This window comes from Solanum tuberosum, unplaced genomic scaffold, assembly GCF_000226075.1.
Source record: "Solanum tuberosum cultivar DM 1-3 516 R44 unplaced genomic scaffold, SolTub_3.0 scf00172, whole genome shotgun sequence".
NCBI lineage: Eukaryota > Viridiplantae > Streptophyta > Magnoliopsida > Solanales > Solanaceae > Solanum > Solanum tuberosum.
In genome coordinates this window covers 412708-429197 of record NW_006239095.1, presented here as the reverse complement: position 1 = coordinate 429197, position 16490 = coordinate 412708, and the positions used below count along the sequence as shown (strand labels likewise).

The window sequence follows — 16490 nt, the reverse complement described above, 5'->3', positions numbered from 1 at the left end:
TTAGCCTAGTCTATATTACTACTACCTCCATTTTTATTTGTTAATTTTAAAATTTTAATTAACGGCCAAGTAATTTTATGACTTTTTTTTATATTATAAGATTGGATTAATAATGAGAGGAAAGTCATTAACTTGGTCAAAATGTTTGCAAAAATTTAGCCAAGGTACACAAATAATACAAGTTGGAAAGTGACAATTTCTCAATAATGGCCAACATCATTCACATTTTGTTGATATTTCTTTTTTTCAAATTCTAGACATATTTCCTTTCATCTTTTTGTCAGGAACCATGTGCTCACCCGAAAAATTAAGATAATCTTAAATTCTTATTTTGTGATCCGAAGACAAAAAGAAGGAAACAATGAGCATCATTCACTAGATCGTTTCAAATAAACACAAAAAATAGGGTCAAACAAAGTCAGTGAGTCATATTCTGTAAATTCGTCGATTTAATACACATGAAAAGCTTAGATAATCTTAAATGAGTGTTTTGTAATCATGAAACTCCATAAGGGTGACGCCAATCCTGCAGAGGTAATGTATATCATTTCCTAGGTAGTCTACAAATGGCTCACGTAAAATAGAATCGGTCAAACATAATTCAAAATATTCATAGACTAATACATCTTACAAGTCTAGATAATCCTGAATTCTTATTTCATAACCTCGTATCATTTTCGATGGACCAACCAAATTACACGTCAATTGGAGTCTTATCAACCAAATTCAAAAAGTCAGCATATACTAATACATGCAAAGAACGCTTATAATCATGAATTCATTTTTGTAGACCTCTAATCACCAAAAAAATGAAATTCCTCAATGCTGAGTATCAATCACCAGGCTATTTCCAATTGACCAACCAAATATTAGATCACTTAAGAGTGTCAAAATTATGAAAATCAATATGTATCACTTCACAAGATTCAAACATATTTAGCAGTGACAAAAACATCATTAATATATACAATTTCTAACTCCAAAAAAACAAAGCACAAGATTCAAAAATCTTCTAAATCGTAAGTTTCATGAGTAATTTCTATAGAGAACAAGTTATATCGCGATAATAATAAGAGTTTAGACAGTAACTCCAAACCTTCAAAATTCTAGGTTAAATACAACTGATGATGAATGCACTTCTTTGAACAAAACACACATGTCCAAAAAGCACTAAATGCATTAACTCAACAGTAATGAGCGCACAACATATTTCAAAGACCATCCAATGGCACGAACAATCCAAATTGATGTAGTATACTGCACGAGTCTAAAATCTGTTGCCAATGCCAACTTTAAGTTCTACTCGAGTTTAGAAACAACACCAGAGAGTCGTACAAATAGATAGATCCATATTACAACATTAATCTACTAAAGATATAGAGCTCAGTATCATGGAGACGCATTGCAGTTTGGGTCATGGCGAGTAGGGAGCACAACCAGGGCTCCTACTAGGGCTCCTGCTGTGACCCCTAACCGGAGAACGCTCCCTCCTAACTGGACTTCTGCTACGGCTCCTTGGACTGCCATTATATGGTGGGCGCTCTCTGACTGGAGTTTGACTGCGACTCCTTGACCCATTATGTGGTGGAGGAGAAAGGTCACAAGGAGGGGATCGTGAATATGACCTCTCACGACTGTATCTTTTCTCTTCAGGTGAGACAGACCTGCAAAGTAGAAGTAAATCATCAAGTGGAAATTAGATGGGATAGAGATAAACAGACTAATAGCTTGTATAACTTACTGTTGTCTCAAAGGATGTGAAAAAAGAGCTAAAACAATAAAAGGGTAGTACATAGGGCAAGCGAATTTCTAAAATGTCTGATTAACTTCCTAGGACCAACTTGCAGGCAGTATAAACAAGTTCAAAATATGAATTTTAACAAGCAAACAATGGATAGTATCATAAAACAGGCAGCATGCTTTATCAGCTAAATGAATCAGACGATGCACGCAATAAAACAAAAAAATGAACTTAATACCAAAGATAGTGTCTGAAATGCCTGGCTGGTTGTTGGAAGCGCATCATTATTACAATCTAGAGCCCCTTTAATTAAACAAACAACAAATATGAGTAACATTGCATACCTCGAGTACTGCCTTCTCTTGGGAGAGTAATCACGGCTGTGTGATCCTGCTCTTGCATACCGTGAAGGTGGAGTACGTCTCCGATCATGGCTGCGGCTACTCCTATGACTGGCAAGAAAATCAAACTAAATGAATATCCAAATCCAAAATAATCAGCCAATCATTTACAAAGTCAAAAGGGACAGATAATTTTATAACAATGTAGACTACTTAATGTTTTACTTTCAAACATCAAAGCCAAAGTAGAATACTGTCATGAAAGACACAGGAAACTTCCACCACTACACGAGACAATAAGGACTACTCAAGACAGAATTTAAATGGACTAATATGATATTAGCAAATGAAATACAAAGTATTACCTTCCACTGCGTTCCCTAGATCTCATTTCAGTAGGTTTTTTCCTGTTTTCCTCGGCAAAAACCACAGTCAGTTGCCGACCTTGAAAACCTTGTCCATCCATCTGATACTTGGCATCTGCAGCATCAGCAGGATCCACAAACTGGACAAATCCAAAGCCTCGTGGTTCACTGTGAAAAAGAGGTGGGAACACAAGAACAGATTTAGAACAGAGATTTCTCAAACAATATGGTGTTCGGCAGGCGATCAGAATATAAGACACCCTAGCTACAGTCATCTGATCGGAGTTTAAAAGGTAAGACCCAATCTGTGAATATAAGGCCAATAAGGGTTAAAGAATCAAATTTGTCAAGCGCTAGCAATTCCACCAAACCCCCATAAGGACTGATCAAGAACAAATATTGGGGAACTAGATTCTAAGAGATATATTGAGGAAAGCAAAGAACTAGCCTAAACCGTAACAAAGTTAAAACAGCACAAATTCAAATAATCCCACCAAAATATAACGTCTTCATAAGCACATAAGCAAGCACATGGCTGCTGACCTTGAATGTATCAGTTTAAAGATGACTTGAAATTCTTCAAGACTTGAAATCTTGAAATCTTCACATTGTATTCAAATCCAAATTCCTTCAAATCTTCACTACCATTAACATCACCTTCAACTCTTACTACCTGATTGATGTCAAGAACTCTTACTACTTCAATGTGTCAACAGAATGCTTATTACTTGATTGAAGTCTTCAAGACTCTTAGTTTCGCTGCTAAATTTCACAATTTAATAAAAGCACAGGCCGGTTTCTAACAACAAAAAAATTAACCAACAAATTTTAAGAAGGAAAAAACTTTATGGTATCACCGACAAACAAAATTTAGCCAAATCCATTAACGGGGATATTGGTACCAAACAATGTGTGCTAGAAAAATAAAATCTTCAATATTTATTTTTCAGCAGAACGGAGCTTGACTGTAAATAAAGAATATTTGGTCAGAGAGAGAGAGACTCCGCTCTTTTTTTCTTTCTTCTTCCTTCTGAGACCAGAAGAATTGAGCAGATGAATAATCACATGCAAAACAAGCTCACCCAGTGTAGTAGTCCTTTGGCAAGTAAATATCCTTCACAGGGCCAAATTGCCCAAACGGCCTTCTGAGGTCTTCTGGCCTGCATGCAAGCAGTAAACTGTGGGGTACCAATTTATAAAAGTACTACAAGTCTACTGGTAATGTAATACAATGAAGGGAAGTAACACAATTATATTTCTTGAATCCTAACAGCATGATTTTTCAACAACTGTTTCTGCTTATACCAACAATTTGTCATCTTGGCCCGCTTCACTATGGACATAGCCTCAAGATAAGAATCATCTGAGAATTTTCTATAAAAGTAATATATCTACATGATCGGTTACAAGCTCAAAATCACTAAAAACTGATATAGCAATTCGGGAATGAAGTGGCAAAAGGAAGACATGGAATACTTCAAACATATCATAAATTTGAGGACACTCATTAGTGCATACCGACAATCATGGCGAAGGTTTCGAACTAAAAGACTAGTCGGACCATCACTACTATGACCACCATATCGACCTCTGGGACTCGGACTCCTTCCTCTTCTGCCATAACCTCTCTGTGGTGATGGGCTGTAACTTCTCCTCCTCATTCCAACAGAATCAATTTAATCTGTCCACAGTACAGAAATGAGTGAGGAAGCTCTTGTACAAAAATAAAATTCATTAGATAAACCAATACATAAACCACACTGAGGATGCAAAAGAAGGATGATAACAAAAGGCAACTACACTCCTTGAGAAAAGCCAAAGCATGTCTACTCAGATATTTCAAATAAGAGAAGATACAGTAAATATCCCCAACTACTCACATCCTTGCTACAGTCTAGTTAAATTATTCAAATAAACATGAGATTGCACCATAGAAAATTCTCTTTCAAGGCAAACAACAAAACAACGGAGGGAAAAAGCCCAACATTTCCCATCAGATGTGAAGAAAACCAGGAAATTAATTATTCAAGTCAAGAGCTAAGATATTATAATGTTAGGTAAAAAAAAAAGGAAACCAATTCAAGGAAACAAAATTAGAGTGGACAGAAAGAGAATGATCAGCTAGAGCTAATACATGATAAAATGCCATCATATCAGCAATCACTAGTATGAAGTTCATCATATCATTCTCAATCCACAACCATATTGAGCTACTTCATGTTAAAGAAGAGCGTCAACAATTAAAAATTTGCCTTTAGAACTACTCCATATTAGGAGGATAAAATGTCAAGGTAAAAGTATGAAGACAATTCATTTAATATTTTAAATTGTGTGTATATCTTGTGTAAGGTAGAGATTGACCAGTCATTGCAGCATATCAATAAAATGCAATAACAAGACTACTCTCAACACACAGGAGGAACCAATTTAAGTCACACAAAAGAGAATGATCAGCTAGAGCTAATACATGATAAAATGCCATCATATCAGCAGCAATCACTAGTATGAAGTTCATCATATCATTCTCAATCAACAACCATATTGACCTATTTCATGTTAAAAAGGTGCGTCAACAAGCAAAAAATTGGCTTAAGAACTACATATTAGGAGGATAAAATGTCAAAAGGTAAAAGTGTGAAGACAAGTCATTTAATATTTTAACTTGTATAAGGTAGAGATCGACCGGTCGTTAAAGCATGTCAATCAAATGCATTAACAAGACTACTCAACACACAGGAAGAACCAATTTAAGTCGCCCAAGAGAGAATGATCAGCTAGAGCTAATACATGATAATACGCCATCATATCAGCTATCAAACTTGTATAACACTCATCATCTCATTCTCCAAATTGATGGTTGGTTCAGAATGTGATACGTAAATATGACTGAAAAGATTTCAATAGTTAAGCAATACTCAAAAAGTAATAGTTCAAGGAATACATTTTAAATCCCAAAATAAAAATGAAAACCAGATATTAATAAAAACTCCAAGACGAAAATATAATTCAAGAAGAACGATCAGCCAGTACGAATACATGATGAATGGTATCATACAACAGTCATGACAATATAATATTCATCATCTCGTTCTCTTGAGTAATAAGAAAAAAAGAAGATTTTGAACAACAAATAACAGGAAACTCAAGGAGTCCACTGACAGTTTCTGGTTCAGTTTGAAACTAAAACATATGTATAAGTGCAAAGACGATAAAAATGTAGTCAAATCACTTCAAAGAAACATTAAGAATAATTGACAATAAACAATCTTGGCGGTAGCTGCAGAAGTGATCAGACAGTACGAATACAAAACAAGTTGCTGTCATATCAGCATTCCAAGTTGTAATGATCATCATATACTTCTCCAACACCCATAAAAAAAATTAAAATGGACATCATTACCTCATAAAAGGTGTGCTCAGAGCAAAAAAAAGTTACAAAAAAAAGTGAAAAAACAACTATAGCATAAAATAGTATTTAAAGAAAATCAGTGTGCATGTGGATTCAATATGGCTGTCTTCCACGACATTAAAGAGAAGCAATCAAGCTAATGCAAGTTTTTTGCAAGTATGTGTAAAATGTACACACAAATAACTAGTTAAGTAACAACATTTAAATTCACAATTCACAATCATCAAATAACAAACAGGCTCACTATGCAGCTCCTTAAAAGCTACAATCAACAAAAAGGAAAATAAGGTAAGATTTGGCACTTCCCCCATTAGACAATCCCAGCATAAAAACTCACTCTTTCAATTTCAATGTGCACACCAAAAAGCAATTAAACCACTGCAAAGAGGAGAAAGCTAAAAGTTTGGAAGCATCGAGCTTCTAGCACCTAAAGTTACTCCCAATATTTGACACACCACAGGTTCTTCACTAAGGACTCAGTCTATAAACAGAATCTTCCAGAAACACCTTAGCTTTCTAACTTCCATCGAATCAAGATCTTAACCACACACTGATATAGCAAAAACTAAAACCCCAAAAAGAACACTGCATTTCTGAATGCAAGAGGCTGTTTCCACAGCTCAAACCCGTGACCTCGCTTGTGCATCCGCTATACATCCACTATACAAGAACACCTACCCCTCAACCCCAACTAGTCAGGGACAATCCATTTTGCTCCATATAGACCGATTCCACCACAAATAATTTGAGGTTTTGTAACACTAGAACCTCTCTACATTTCCTAATGGCATACAAATCACTAGATAGACTAAAAGACTCCTACAGAGTATAGAAATAGGTGATTAGTCCATTTTAGTTCACAATATCTTAACAAATATCCCAACTTGCATCAACCCAAAAGCTAATTAACAATTCTAACACATACCCACACGACAAAGAATCATTCTAAGCAAAACCCAGATAGAACAAAGTACAGAAATAGTAATTAGTCCATTTCAGCTCACAAGATCTTAAAAAAAAAAAAACTTGCAACAACCCAAAAGCTAATTAACAATTCTAACACATAACCACATAACAAACAATCATTCTAAGCAAACCCACATAGAACAAGTATAGAAATAGGTAATTAGTCCATTTCAGTTCACAAGATCTTAATTAAAAACCCAACTTGCTACAACCCAAAGCTAATTAACAATTCTAACACATACCCACATAACAAACAACCATTCTAAGCAAAACCCAGATAGAACAAGTATAGAAATAGGTAATTAGTTCATTACAGTTCACAAGATCTTAACAAAAATCCTAACTTGCAACAACCCAAAAGCTAATTAACAATTCTAACACATACCCACATAACAAACAATCATGATAAGCAAAACCCACAAGAAAAAGAGAAAGAAAATGTTTTTTTTTTAAAAAACTTTACAACATCAAGATTCAAAGAAACCCATGATAGTTTTCAACAAAACTTAACTAAAACATTGAATAGAATGAGATTTGAGAGGATTTTCTTATACCTATGAAAAAACAATAAGCTGAATTTGAGTATAGATTCACAAATTAGGTGACGGCGGATAGAGAAAAGTTTGCACCTAATAGGGCAAACAACGATTTCTTATTGGCAGATGAGAAGGGAAAAAGGGGCTATATAAAGTTGTATAGTTTTCCCTTCATGGTCTCCAATTTAGGTGAAAATCATTTTTGTACCCCAAAAGTTTTATTGTATTTAAATCCGACCCCCCCCCCCTTTGCTCTTATACAAAAAATGTTTTTGCTATTCTTATCGTGTGTTTTATTGTATCGTATTATTTTAATTAATACAATGTTTGGATATATTATATCATTTTTTGTCGTTACATAATGTCATATATTAATAATTTTAATGATAAATACTATTAAAAAAAAAATAGTGTTCGAAATTGAATAGGATCACCACAACAACAATATATTCGGTGAAATTCTGCAAAAGCAAGCTATGAGGAGGATATACTGTAGGAAGGTCTTACCACTACCTCTCTAAGGTAGAGAGTTGTTTTTGAAAGACCATCAGCTCAAAAGGAAAGAAAAATTAAGATGACGATACGATCACATCAAATTGAACGTCACAAAATGAAACTTTTCAATGTTAACTAACGATGGATTTAACTATACGATGCAATTAAATTTAAATAATAAAAAAAACATTGTGTTTTATCTAACAATACAATGGATAACAAACATCAAAACAAAGATGTTAGAAAGTGCTTGAATTGTTGCTTCATACAGTATTATAATGTATCATATTGTATTGTCTTGATAATAACTACAATGTTTCAAATAAATTGCACCTAGGGATGGAGTCATGGTAGTTACGAATTCAACAAAACCTAATAACTTTGATTCAAGCCTTGTATTTGATTTTAAAAAAATTATTTAACATGTACAAATAACCTATTCAACACCCGATAAAGAAAATAAACTGTGATCCAGAACATATAAGTTAAAAAAAAAAAAAAAATTGTCCCTTCCTCTTATTGTAGTGTGTAGGGCAAAGTAATGGAAAAATAAGTTAACAATACGATCACACCAAAGTCAATTGTTAAAAATAAAATGGAACTTTTCATAGAGCAAGGGCAAGATGAAGGGGAAAATAAGGTAATGAGATGAGTAATACAAAATCATTTCTTCCAGCCATTGTGTTATGGGCCTAAAGATCACAACCCAAGCTGATTATGGGCCTAACCAAAACAGATTTGGCCCAGCCCAAGAGTTCTTTTTTTTCTATTTTCTACTCGAAAATACGAACAATTACCACAAAAATTTTGTTACAACAATATCAAAATTTAGTACGATCCAGTTTGTTCTATCTCTTCGCGTAACATTTGTGTCCAACCAAATCTTTTTGCCGTGCCACTTAAAAAGCAAGCTCTCATTGTACTGTTGTCTGTCTTGCACTTGTATCGTCGTGCTCAACCTAGGAGATAAATAACAAAAAAATGATTTTTTTCAAAACAAAAACAAGAATTAAGTGTGCAGTAAAGCAGTACACAATAGGAAACAAAATTAAGGGCAGTCTCGTGCACTAAGTTCACGCTATGCACGGGATCTTGGGAAGAACCCAACCACAACAGTTTATTATATGTTAGGAAACAAATATGTGTTAGTAATTTTTACCTCCACGAGTACTTTCGCCTTTTTCTTTGCTTTGGCACTTGGATCATCTTTCTCAGCTCTTCTTCTAGCTAAAGCAGAATCTTTTCCACCACTCTTCCGATGAACTGTAACAGCTTCTTCGTCATCGTCATCGTCGTCATCATCATCATCGTCTCCTAGTGGAGTGATTCCCACATTAGACGAGTATATATATAAAGCATAGACAAGGATTAACATTACCAGACAAGCTTTAGATAAGAAACACAAGATTCTGATCATACACAACTAGTTCACAATTATTAATTTTAAATCAACTTTGTCACAATAATAGACATGAATACATGCTTCAGCCAAAGATATAATATGTGTATCAGTCACAATACACCAGAAGAATGCGACCGCTACAAATTTGTGATTTCTACTTCAAAAGCAGAAAACTTCATAAAGTATACAAGCTAGTACTCTTTTTCAGCTTCAAATGCTCTTTGTTTTCTACTTGAACCAAGTATTGTCTAAACGCTTACTAAACATCACAAGAATACAAATGCATATTCTTTTACTTCCTGGTGTCTAGGTAAACCTATGGGGGCTGTTAGTTATGAGTTGAATATGCGCATTGCCTCCTCACTAAAGGATGAAGTGTCATTAATATATATTGCACTAACAGAACGGTGGGAAGGGGAGACAGGATGAGCAAAGGAGAGCATATCCATCAAGAAATTACCAGTATCAGCATCCAAGCCATTGTCTCTAATTCCAAAACCATCAAAATCTTCAATGTCATCTTCTTCTTCAAGATCTTCATAGCCTTCAACATATTCTACTTCAAATTCCTGTTTATTTCAGTCATTAACAGAAGAATGAATAAATTGACCAATCTCATTGTATCAGCCAAAGTTTCACCAGAGGAGGGTAATCCCAAGTTACTAGCTAGAATCACAACACCCTCACACCAAACTCCCAAAAGAAATAAAAAAATGGAGGGTGGGTAGCAACCAAGAGAGGAAGGCAAAACTAGGAAAACAAGGAATATTGAGAAAATATCACAAAGCTTTTGAGAAAGACCTCCTCGTCTTCTTCTTCACTAGCCACTTGCTCTGCTTCTCTAGCAAGAATCTCTTGATACTTCTGCTCAGGATAATTGTATATGTCGCCATACATTCCTTTTGAAAGGCGTTCAAGCAGTTCCTTCTCAATATTCTGCAGAATACAAATGGCATAAATTGTAAAGGATATAGCCAGATGATCTACCAAGTAGGAAGAAGACAACAAGCTACCATGAACAAAAGGGAACGAATTCCAAGCATAAACTCACTTTATCGAGAAGAGCAGCTTTTTCAGCCTTTTCCTGTCGCCGAGATTCTCTTTTTGTTTCTTTCCTTGGTGTGGTCATTATCTTCTCCCTGGACACACAACAAATTAAAACATATACTAGCTAGTGCAGAAAAATGTGAACAGTCAAACATCCATAAGCAAAGATCTATTTCCTAAAGGGGAGGTGGTACCACCAAATGGAAGTAAACAAGCCCCTTATTGAAAGTTGATAGGAGTGTTTATGATCTCAAAAACACAACTGGTACCATTAATTCATTGGTTTAAAGCAAGCTTTTTTGTAAGTACTAGTTTGAATTAAGAGAAACAGAAATATTCTCCTAGCAACACCTAATTGACATGGGAGGTTAAGCCCACTAAACGAATTTGAAACCACCCAGCTGTTAAAAAGTTCATTGTCATATCAAATACTCATAGGACGAACATAGTGCTATTACAGCTATGGCAATTATGTTGTACATAATCTGGATGGGAAGGAATAAAAGGATGTCCAGGCCTTTGCCAAAAGCAATGACCGTTGATATGATCATAGAGGAAGGTTACTTGAACTATTTAACTCAAGTTAAATGATGGCCATACCAATAACTATGCAATTTAAAGAAACGTATCAGAGCAAATTCTTTCACGGATGATTAGCTGCATATCCAGGAACTAAAGGGCAACTGGATAAGCTGTGATAGTTATGATTCTGCATACACTGGGTATGTCCTTATCCAATATCGCAGGCCATTGGTATAGTTATCGAAGATGTAATAAATAAATGCTCTTTGATGAAGCCCCACAACCCCACCTTCTTTAATCAAAGCAGGGCACTCCCTTTCACTTCTGGATTATTAGATGAGCATCTAACTGCAAGTCTACTTGTACTGCATCTAAGCGTCCTCCCAACCTTTACTAACGAAGAATCCAGGGAATCAATTGTTTTATATTCATTCTTCTGGAAGAAGGGTGAGAGAAGGTGAAATGGAATGAAGACGCAGATCAATTAAACAAACGAGAATCTAAAACTTTGAAGCATGCACCTTTAAACTCCTCGATAGTAATGCTCAAGGCCATAAAAAGTAAAATTTAAGCCAATAAATCGATAAGTGTATGCATATTAAGTGTCTTAGAAGGGAAGTCGAACCTTGTTTTCAAAGCAAGTTTCCTCATTCTTATTCGCATCTGAGTCATTTTTGTTAAACGTTGTTTTGCCTTGTGCACAAGAAACTTAGGCCAATACATCTGTGGTAGTTGACAAAGAGAGGATGGAGGAGGGAAGTTAGAAGTTATTGCATTAAAGAACAAAACGTATACAACAGTAAGTAAAAAAAAAAAGCTAATTTCATTACCAAATGTTTATCAATGATTTCAAGAGCCTTTTCATAATTTCTTGGCAATTTAACTCGTTCCCAAAGTTTGTTTGGCATGTGAGCCCTTTCTATTGTTTTCATGTACAAATAGAATACTCCTGCATAGCACAAAAAAACAAGTAAATAAGCAAATGCACACCAACCAGAGTTCATCGGAGGATCCAAAAGAAACTCTACCAAAGTACATGATTTATGATTAAACTTTGGAGATACCCACAATCACTCCTATGATTACAGAGTACCAGTTTCCACAGAAAATATACAGAAAGAAGCAGTCTTGGAGAAGCCTTCGAAACCAGACTAGATTCCTTAGACAGATTACTATAAATATCAGAACATTTAGACAACCACATTGACTTACCGCATCAACAAAATTTCAAGTTAACCTCATGATTCATAACTCAAAACCCAGAAGAAAAACATTAAATCAGTATAATCCAAATATATGGCCATTCCTGTAGCAGCCAAGTTATTCATTAAATCAGTATAATCCAAATATATGGCCATTTACTTATTCTTACTCTTTTTTTACCTGAAACTTGAAAAAAGCAGCTACCTTTTTGTGGGTTCTTTTATTTAAACAAAAGCTATAACATCTTTATAACATTTCAACAATTACAGTAAAATAAGCTGCAAATCAGTACCATCATGATCCCGAATGGTGGCGTACCGGCTATTAGCCAGAGGACATGAGCTACGGTTGCAAATCCCAGTTACATTATATGGGTTTCGACAAAATATCCCAGTCTCAATCCTGTAAATGTCGCAACAAAAAAAATCAAACAAAAACCTCTAACAGATATCATATGAAGTGCAAACTCAAAAACTAAAAAAGAACTCACTTGGCCATGAAACTGCAATGCTTGTGTCTGATAACTTGCCATATAACCTCATCATGTTGCATCTTTTATCACTTCTAAACCTAGTTACAGACAAATTCAAACCTCTAGCAAATTACACAAAAAGTTATCACTTTCGCTGAAAATTACATCAAAATTTAGCTTAAAAAATGGAGAAAGATATAAAAACTTACCAGTTATAGCGAATCGCTCAATTTCGAGTTGAATTTCTCCCCAATTACTGCAGCTCTACTTGCACAGAGAGAAAAAAGAGAAAATTGGAAAGGGGAAATAGTTTATGACCTAATTGGTTCAAATGGAGTTAAACCCTAACGGGTATGGGCTAAAATATTAGGAATTGAATATTTGGGCTATAAGGGTGTTGGGCTTTGGCCCAACACTTAAAAAAACTAAAATGAAAACCGACGAAAAATCGAAGAACCGAATTAATTTGGTTCGATATGATTTTTTTAATCTTTTTAGTTTCTATGTAGCCTTCAATGAAAAGATATTCCATTTTACGAGTTTGCGTTAAAATGGAAGGACTTCATTCAGCTTTTGAATAATAATAGAACATTTTAAATTATTACTTTGTATCTTTTGTTAATCAATCGGAAGTTTACTCTCCCTGTGACCTTTCATGCTTTCACTGAGTTAAAATATTCACAAATATCTAACTATAAATCTAATTGTTACTAGAGGTTATGTAGAAACTAGTAAAGTATAAATTTTAAATTCGTCTAATATAAATTACATCGTGAAAAGATTTGACTTTTCATCATTCAAAATAGTATAAAAAGGTTCAAAAAAATAATTAGAAGACAATACTAAGTCAACTACTTACAAAAAGAGGAACAAACCAATGTGTTATTTGCAACTTGTGAAAAAGTGTCTCCCCATCATAAGTTCATAACCTAATTTCAATAAATACTAAGGTTATATTTATTTATTTACTTGTTATTAGTCTAATAAACAAATTAATAATTTGCAATATTGGAATTCACATGGGCAAGTTGCTAATCAACAACCCCTATGTGAATGATTCGGAGAAGGGGCATAATAGTTGCAGAGTTCAAGGAAAGATCGTACCACATCTTTTGTGTGCAATCTTTTTTATATTTCTGCAATAAGTTATTTATACAACTTGTACTCAAAATCTTCTAACCACGTGATAACAACTTTATCAATTACGTCTACGTTCCTCTTTCACCCCCTTGTCATAGTCTATTCATAATAAATTTAGATTATTAGTTAGTAGGTAAACTTTTTATAGGGTGAGAGTTCATAAATTGTTGTTTTAGTGAATTACATAGTGGGTGGACTTTTTTATTCTATATTTTTTCAATTTTCACCCATAGTGGGTAAATCTATTGAAGTTTTATATGTGCAACACCAACAAAAATAATTGTTTTTACTATAATTAATCATGGAAGAAGAGAAAATAATTGAATAATATGTAGTATGATGGTTGGTTGTTCATAACCTTATAGTAAAAGGGTTGGAATGTGTATAACATATATTTTTTTTAAAAAAAATATTACTTATGTATTGGTGGCCATCATTTTCTTGTAAGTTTGTCCACTTTTACTCTGCATTTTCTTTTTCTTTAGATAGAATTTTTCAAGAACTTGCTTGACAAGCTCTTTGTTTGTTTGACCAACTAAAAATACTTGCTAGACAAAGTCTTTTTTTCTTTAAAGTGTATTTGGTACGGAGAAAAATATTTGGTGGATCAAAACATTAGGGAAACAAGCTTCTCAAAATTGAGGAAAATGATTTTTTTAATGAAAGGAGAAAAAACAGTTTCATTAGTGACATTTCAAGTTTGTTGTCTCCTCCCCAACGACCCAACATCCCCAAAACCCGCCATTTGATCATCCCACCCCCGAATCCTCACTCTCCATGCCATTCCGATCCATCCACATAGTATTTTGCTAGACTATACATAAATACTCAAGATAATATACTTTTATTTACTTATCAAACACAAAAAAATAAAATAAAAAATAATAAGTCCACTTATTTTCCAACAAAACATTTTTTTGGAAAAAATATTTCCCTTTCAATTTATTCTTTTAAAACACAACCCTATAAGGTTATATACTTTTTTTTTTTTGGTTTCCCATCCGGTGTCCGGTATCCACATTGGTCCCCGACTAAATCCGGATTCGCGCCGGAAAGTCCCACATTGAGGGGTAAAACACTTCCTAACAAAGGCGACTCCGTACCTAAGGGGGCTCGAACCCGAGACCTTTTGATTAAGGATGAAAGAGTACTTACCACTCCACCACAATCCTTGTTGGTAGGTTATATACTAGCTATAGTTCCTTCTTTGTAAGAATGAGCCATAATAAAATTTATGGGATCAGTAGAATTTAATAGTTTTAATTCAACTTTCTAAGATATTCGCCTAATATGTATAGTAAAAAAAATTATGATTCAAAATTCATGAATTCATGTCTACCTCATTGTAATATTCTATTTGAATATACATAAAGTTTAACAAAGAAAGATTGACTTTTAAGTCCAATATAAACAAGTCTTAGACATCTTAGTATGTTTTCTTGGTTTCATCTAGTATTCAACTACCATATCAAGGCCCGACTATTTTCATACATTCATATTTGTGTCGGAAAATTTTGCATCGAGGGTAAAACGCTTTTTAATAAAGACGAAGTCATACTTAAGGCTTGAACTCACGATCTCTAATTAAGGATATATAGGAATATCTATAACTTTATCATAACATTTGTCGGTTATAATACGTTAAACTACACTGATACCGTATACGGCTTAATTACTCTAGATTAACGATCCAACGGGACCCACGAACCGTCCTCTGAACCATTCATGGGCCCACGTCCTTTACAAAGTAGATGGGTCAAATTTGGGCTTTTATTACCATACACGGTTTATGGGTATTTGGTCCACAAATTGGGCCCACATTAACCATGAAAAATGATTTTCAAAGCCTTTTTTTTTCTTTATAATAAAATAACATTTTTTCTTTGACACATTTTTTCTTTTTGTTTCCCAAAAGGAAACACATTGATCTTAAAATATTTTGACTTTTATGAAATGTATTTGTATATTGGATAGTTGATAGTAGTACCTCCGTTCCTTGGTTATCGATAATTTTAATTATTGTGATAGTCGATAATCGGTAACACATACTTGTTTAGTTAAATATAGAGTGTTATGATTTTTTATATATAAAAAATGTTATCTTTTGAACTATTTTTATAATTGTTCTCAATGTAACAATACGAGATGTAATTGAATAGTGGAATAATTGATAATCATGATAGATTATTTTTAAATATTTTACAAACACAGAGATTATATGTGCATATTTCAATTAATTAAAAATTAAATGTGATTAATTATATAATACATGAGGATTAGAATCAGAATTTATTAATAAGGTCTGAGGGGACAAAAAAAAATTCATAATGATTTAACTAACAAATATTTATGCTATTAAATAAATTGATGAAGTGTAACAAGAATGTTTTAAGTCAATAACTAGAATTAACATTGACCCTTTTCACTTAAAAAAAATAATAGCTACAATATTCATTGTTGATTATTTTTTTCATCCAGTGTCTGGTACCGTGTTAGAGCTCGACCAATCCAAGTTCATGCCATGTTAATCGAACTCCCAATATGAATATCAAACATCGAATGAAAAAAAATAAAAAAATTCAACAATATATTGTAGCTAATTCTTATTTCTTTTTAAGTGAAAGGGTTTATGTTCATTGTTGATAAATAGCTCATAACTAACGTGATGTTCTAATAATCCTTAGTTAAATAGGATTAATAGTACATTTTTTTGTTTAATGACAAAAGTTGTTCCATTTAGCATTAATCTAGTGTAGAAATTATCACCATTCACACAATACATGTAACATATTATTTATGTCACATTGAAAGGTTTATAAAACATGCATATAATTGGGATTTGGGAACAAAA

General features: G+C 33.7%; 2 protein-coding genes across 4 annotated transcripts; both read right to left on the bottom strand.

The window, feature by feature from the left end:
- Positions 1-1053: 1053 nt before the first annotated feature.
- On the bottom strand, positions 1054-7478 carry LOC102600835 (serine/arginine-rich SC35-like splicing factor SCL30A). The gene is made up of 6 exons (XM_006354079.2): positions 7377-7478; positions 3966-4128; positions 3530-3607; positions 2448-2615; positions 2086-2193; positions 1054-1664 (listed from the first exon to the last, which is right to left on the bottom strand). Exons 2-6 carry the CDS (start codon positions 4106-4108, stop codon positions 1415-1417), a joined length of 747 nt encoding a protein of 248 aa, XP_006354141.1. The 5' UTR covers positions 4109-4128; positions 7377-7478; the 3' UTR covers positions 1054-1414.
- Positions 7479-8437: 959 nt separating this feature from the next.
- Positions 8438-12819, bottom strand: LOC102600507 (protein MAK16 homolog). Of its 3 annotated transcripts, none has more exons than XM_006354078.2 (10): positions 12709-12819; positions 12518-12597; positions 12320-12429; positions 11655-11773; positions 11450-11547; positions 10307-10394; positions 10057-10191; positions 9716-9824; positions 9013-9167; positions 8438-8812 (listed from the first exon to the last, which is right to left on the bottom strand). In XM_006354078.2, the coding sequence occupies exons 2-10, from the start codon at positions 12577-12579 to the stop codon at positions 8768-8770; spliced, it is 921 nt and encodes a 306-aa protein (XP_006354140.1). In that variant the 5' UTR covers positions 12580-12597; positions 12709-12819; the 3' UTR covers positions 8438-8767. The 3 variants fall into 3 exon arrangements, with proteins under 3 accessions (XP_006354140.1, XP_015167150.1, XP_015167149.1); XM_015311664.1 differs by having other exon boundaries at positions 10060-10191; XM_015311663.1 differs by having other exon boundaries at positions 12518-12621; positions 12709-12815.
- Between the last annotated feature and the right edge of the window lie 3671 nt (positions 12820-16490).

Bases quoted from the DNA above. Each gene is read 5' to 3' on its own strand.
- LOC102600507 (XM_006354078.2), bottom strand. From the start codon at position 12,579: ATGCAACATGATGAGGTTATATGGCAAGTTATCAGACACAAGCATTGC. The intron at 11,548-11,654 runs GTAATGAAATTA...CAACTACCACAG, and splicing joins AAATCATTGATAAACATTTG to ATGTATTGGCCTAAGTTTCT. The intron at 9,825-10,056 runs GTCTTTCTCAAA...TGAAATAAACAG, and splicing joins GTGAAGAAGAAGACGAGGAG to GAATTTGAAGTAGAATATGT.
- LOC102600835 (XM_006354079.2), bottom strand. From the start codon at position 4,108: ATGAGGAGGAGAAGTTACAGCCCATCACCACAGAGAGGTTATGGCAGA. The intron at 2,616-3,529 runs GTGAGCTTGTTT...TCTTTTTCACAG, and splicing joins CCAAAGGACTACTACACTGG to TGAACCACGAGGCTTTGGAT. The intron at 1,665-2,085 runs GTATGCAATGTT...TCTACTTTGCAG, and splicing joins AAGAGAAGGCAGTACTCGAG to GTCTGTCTCACCTGAAGAGA.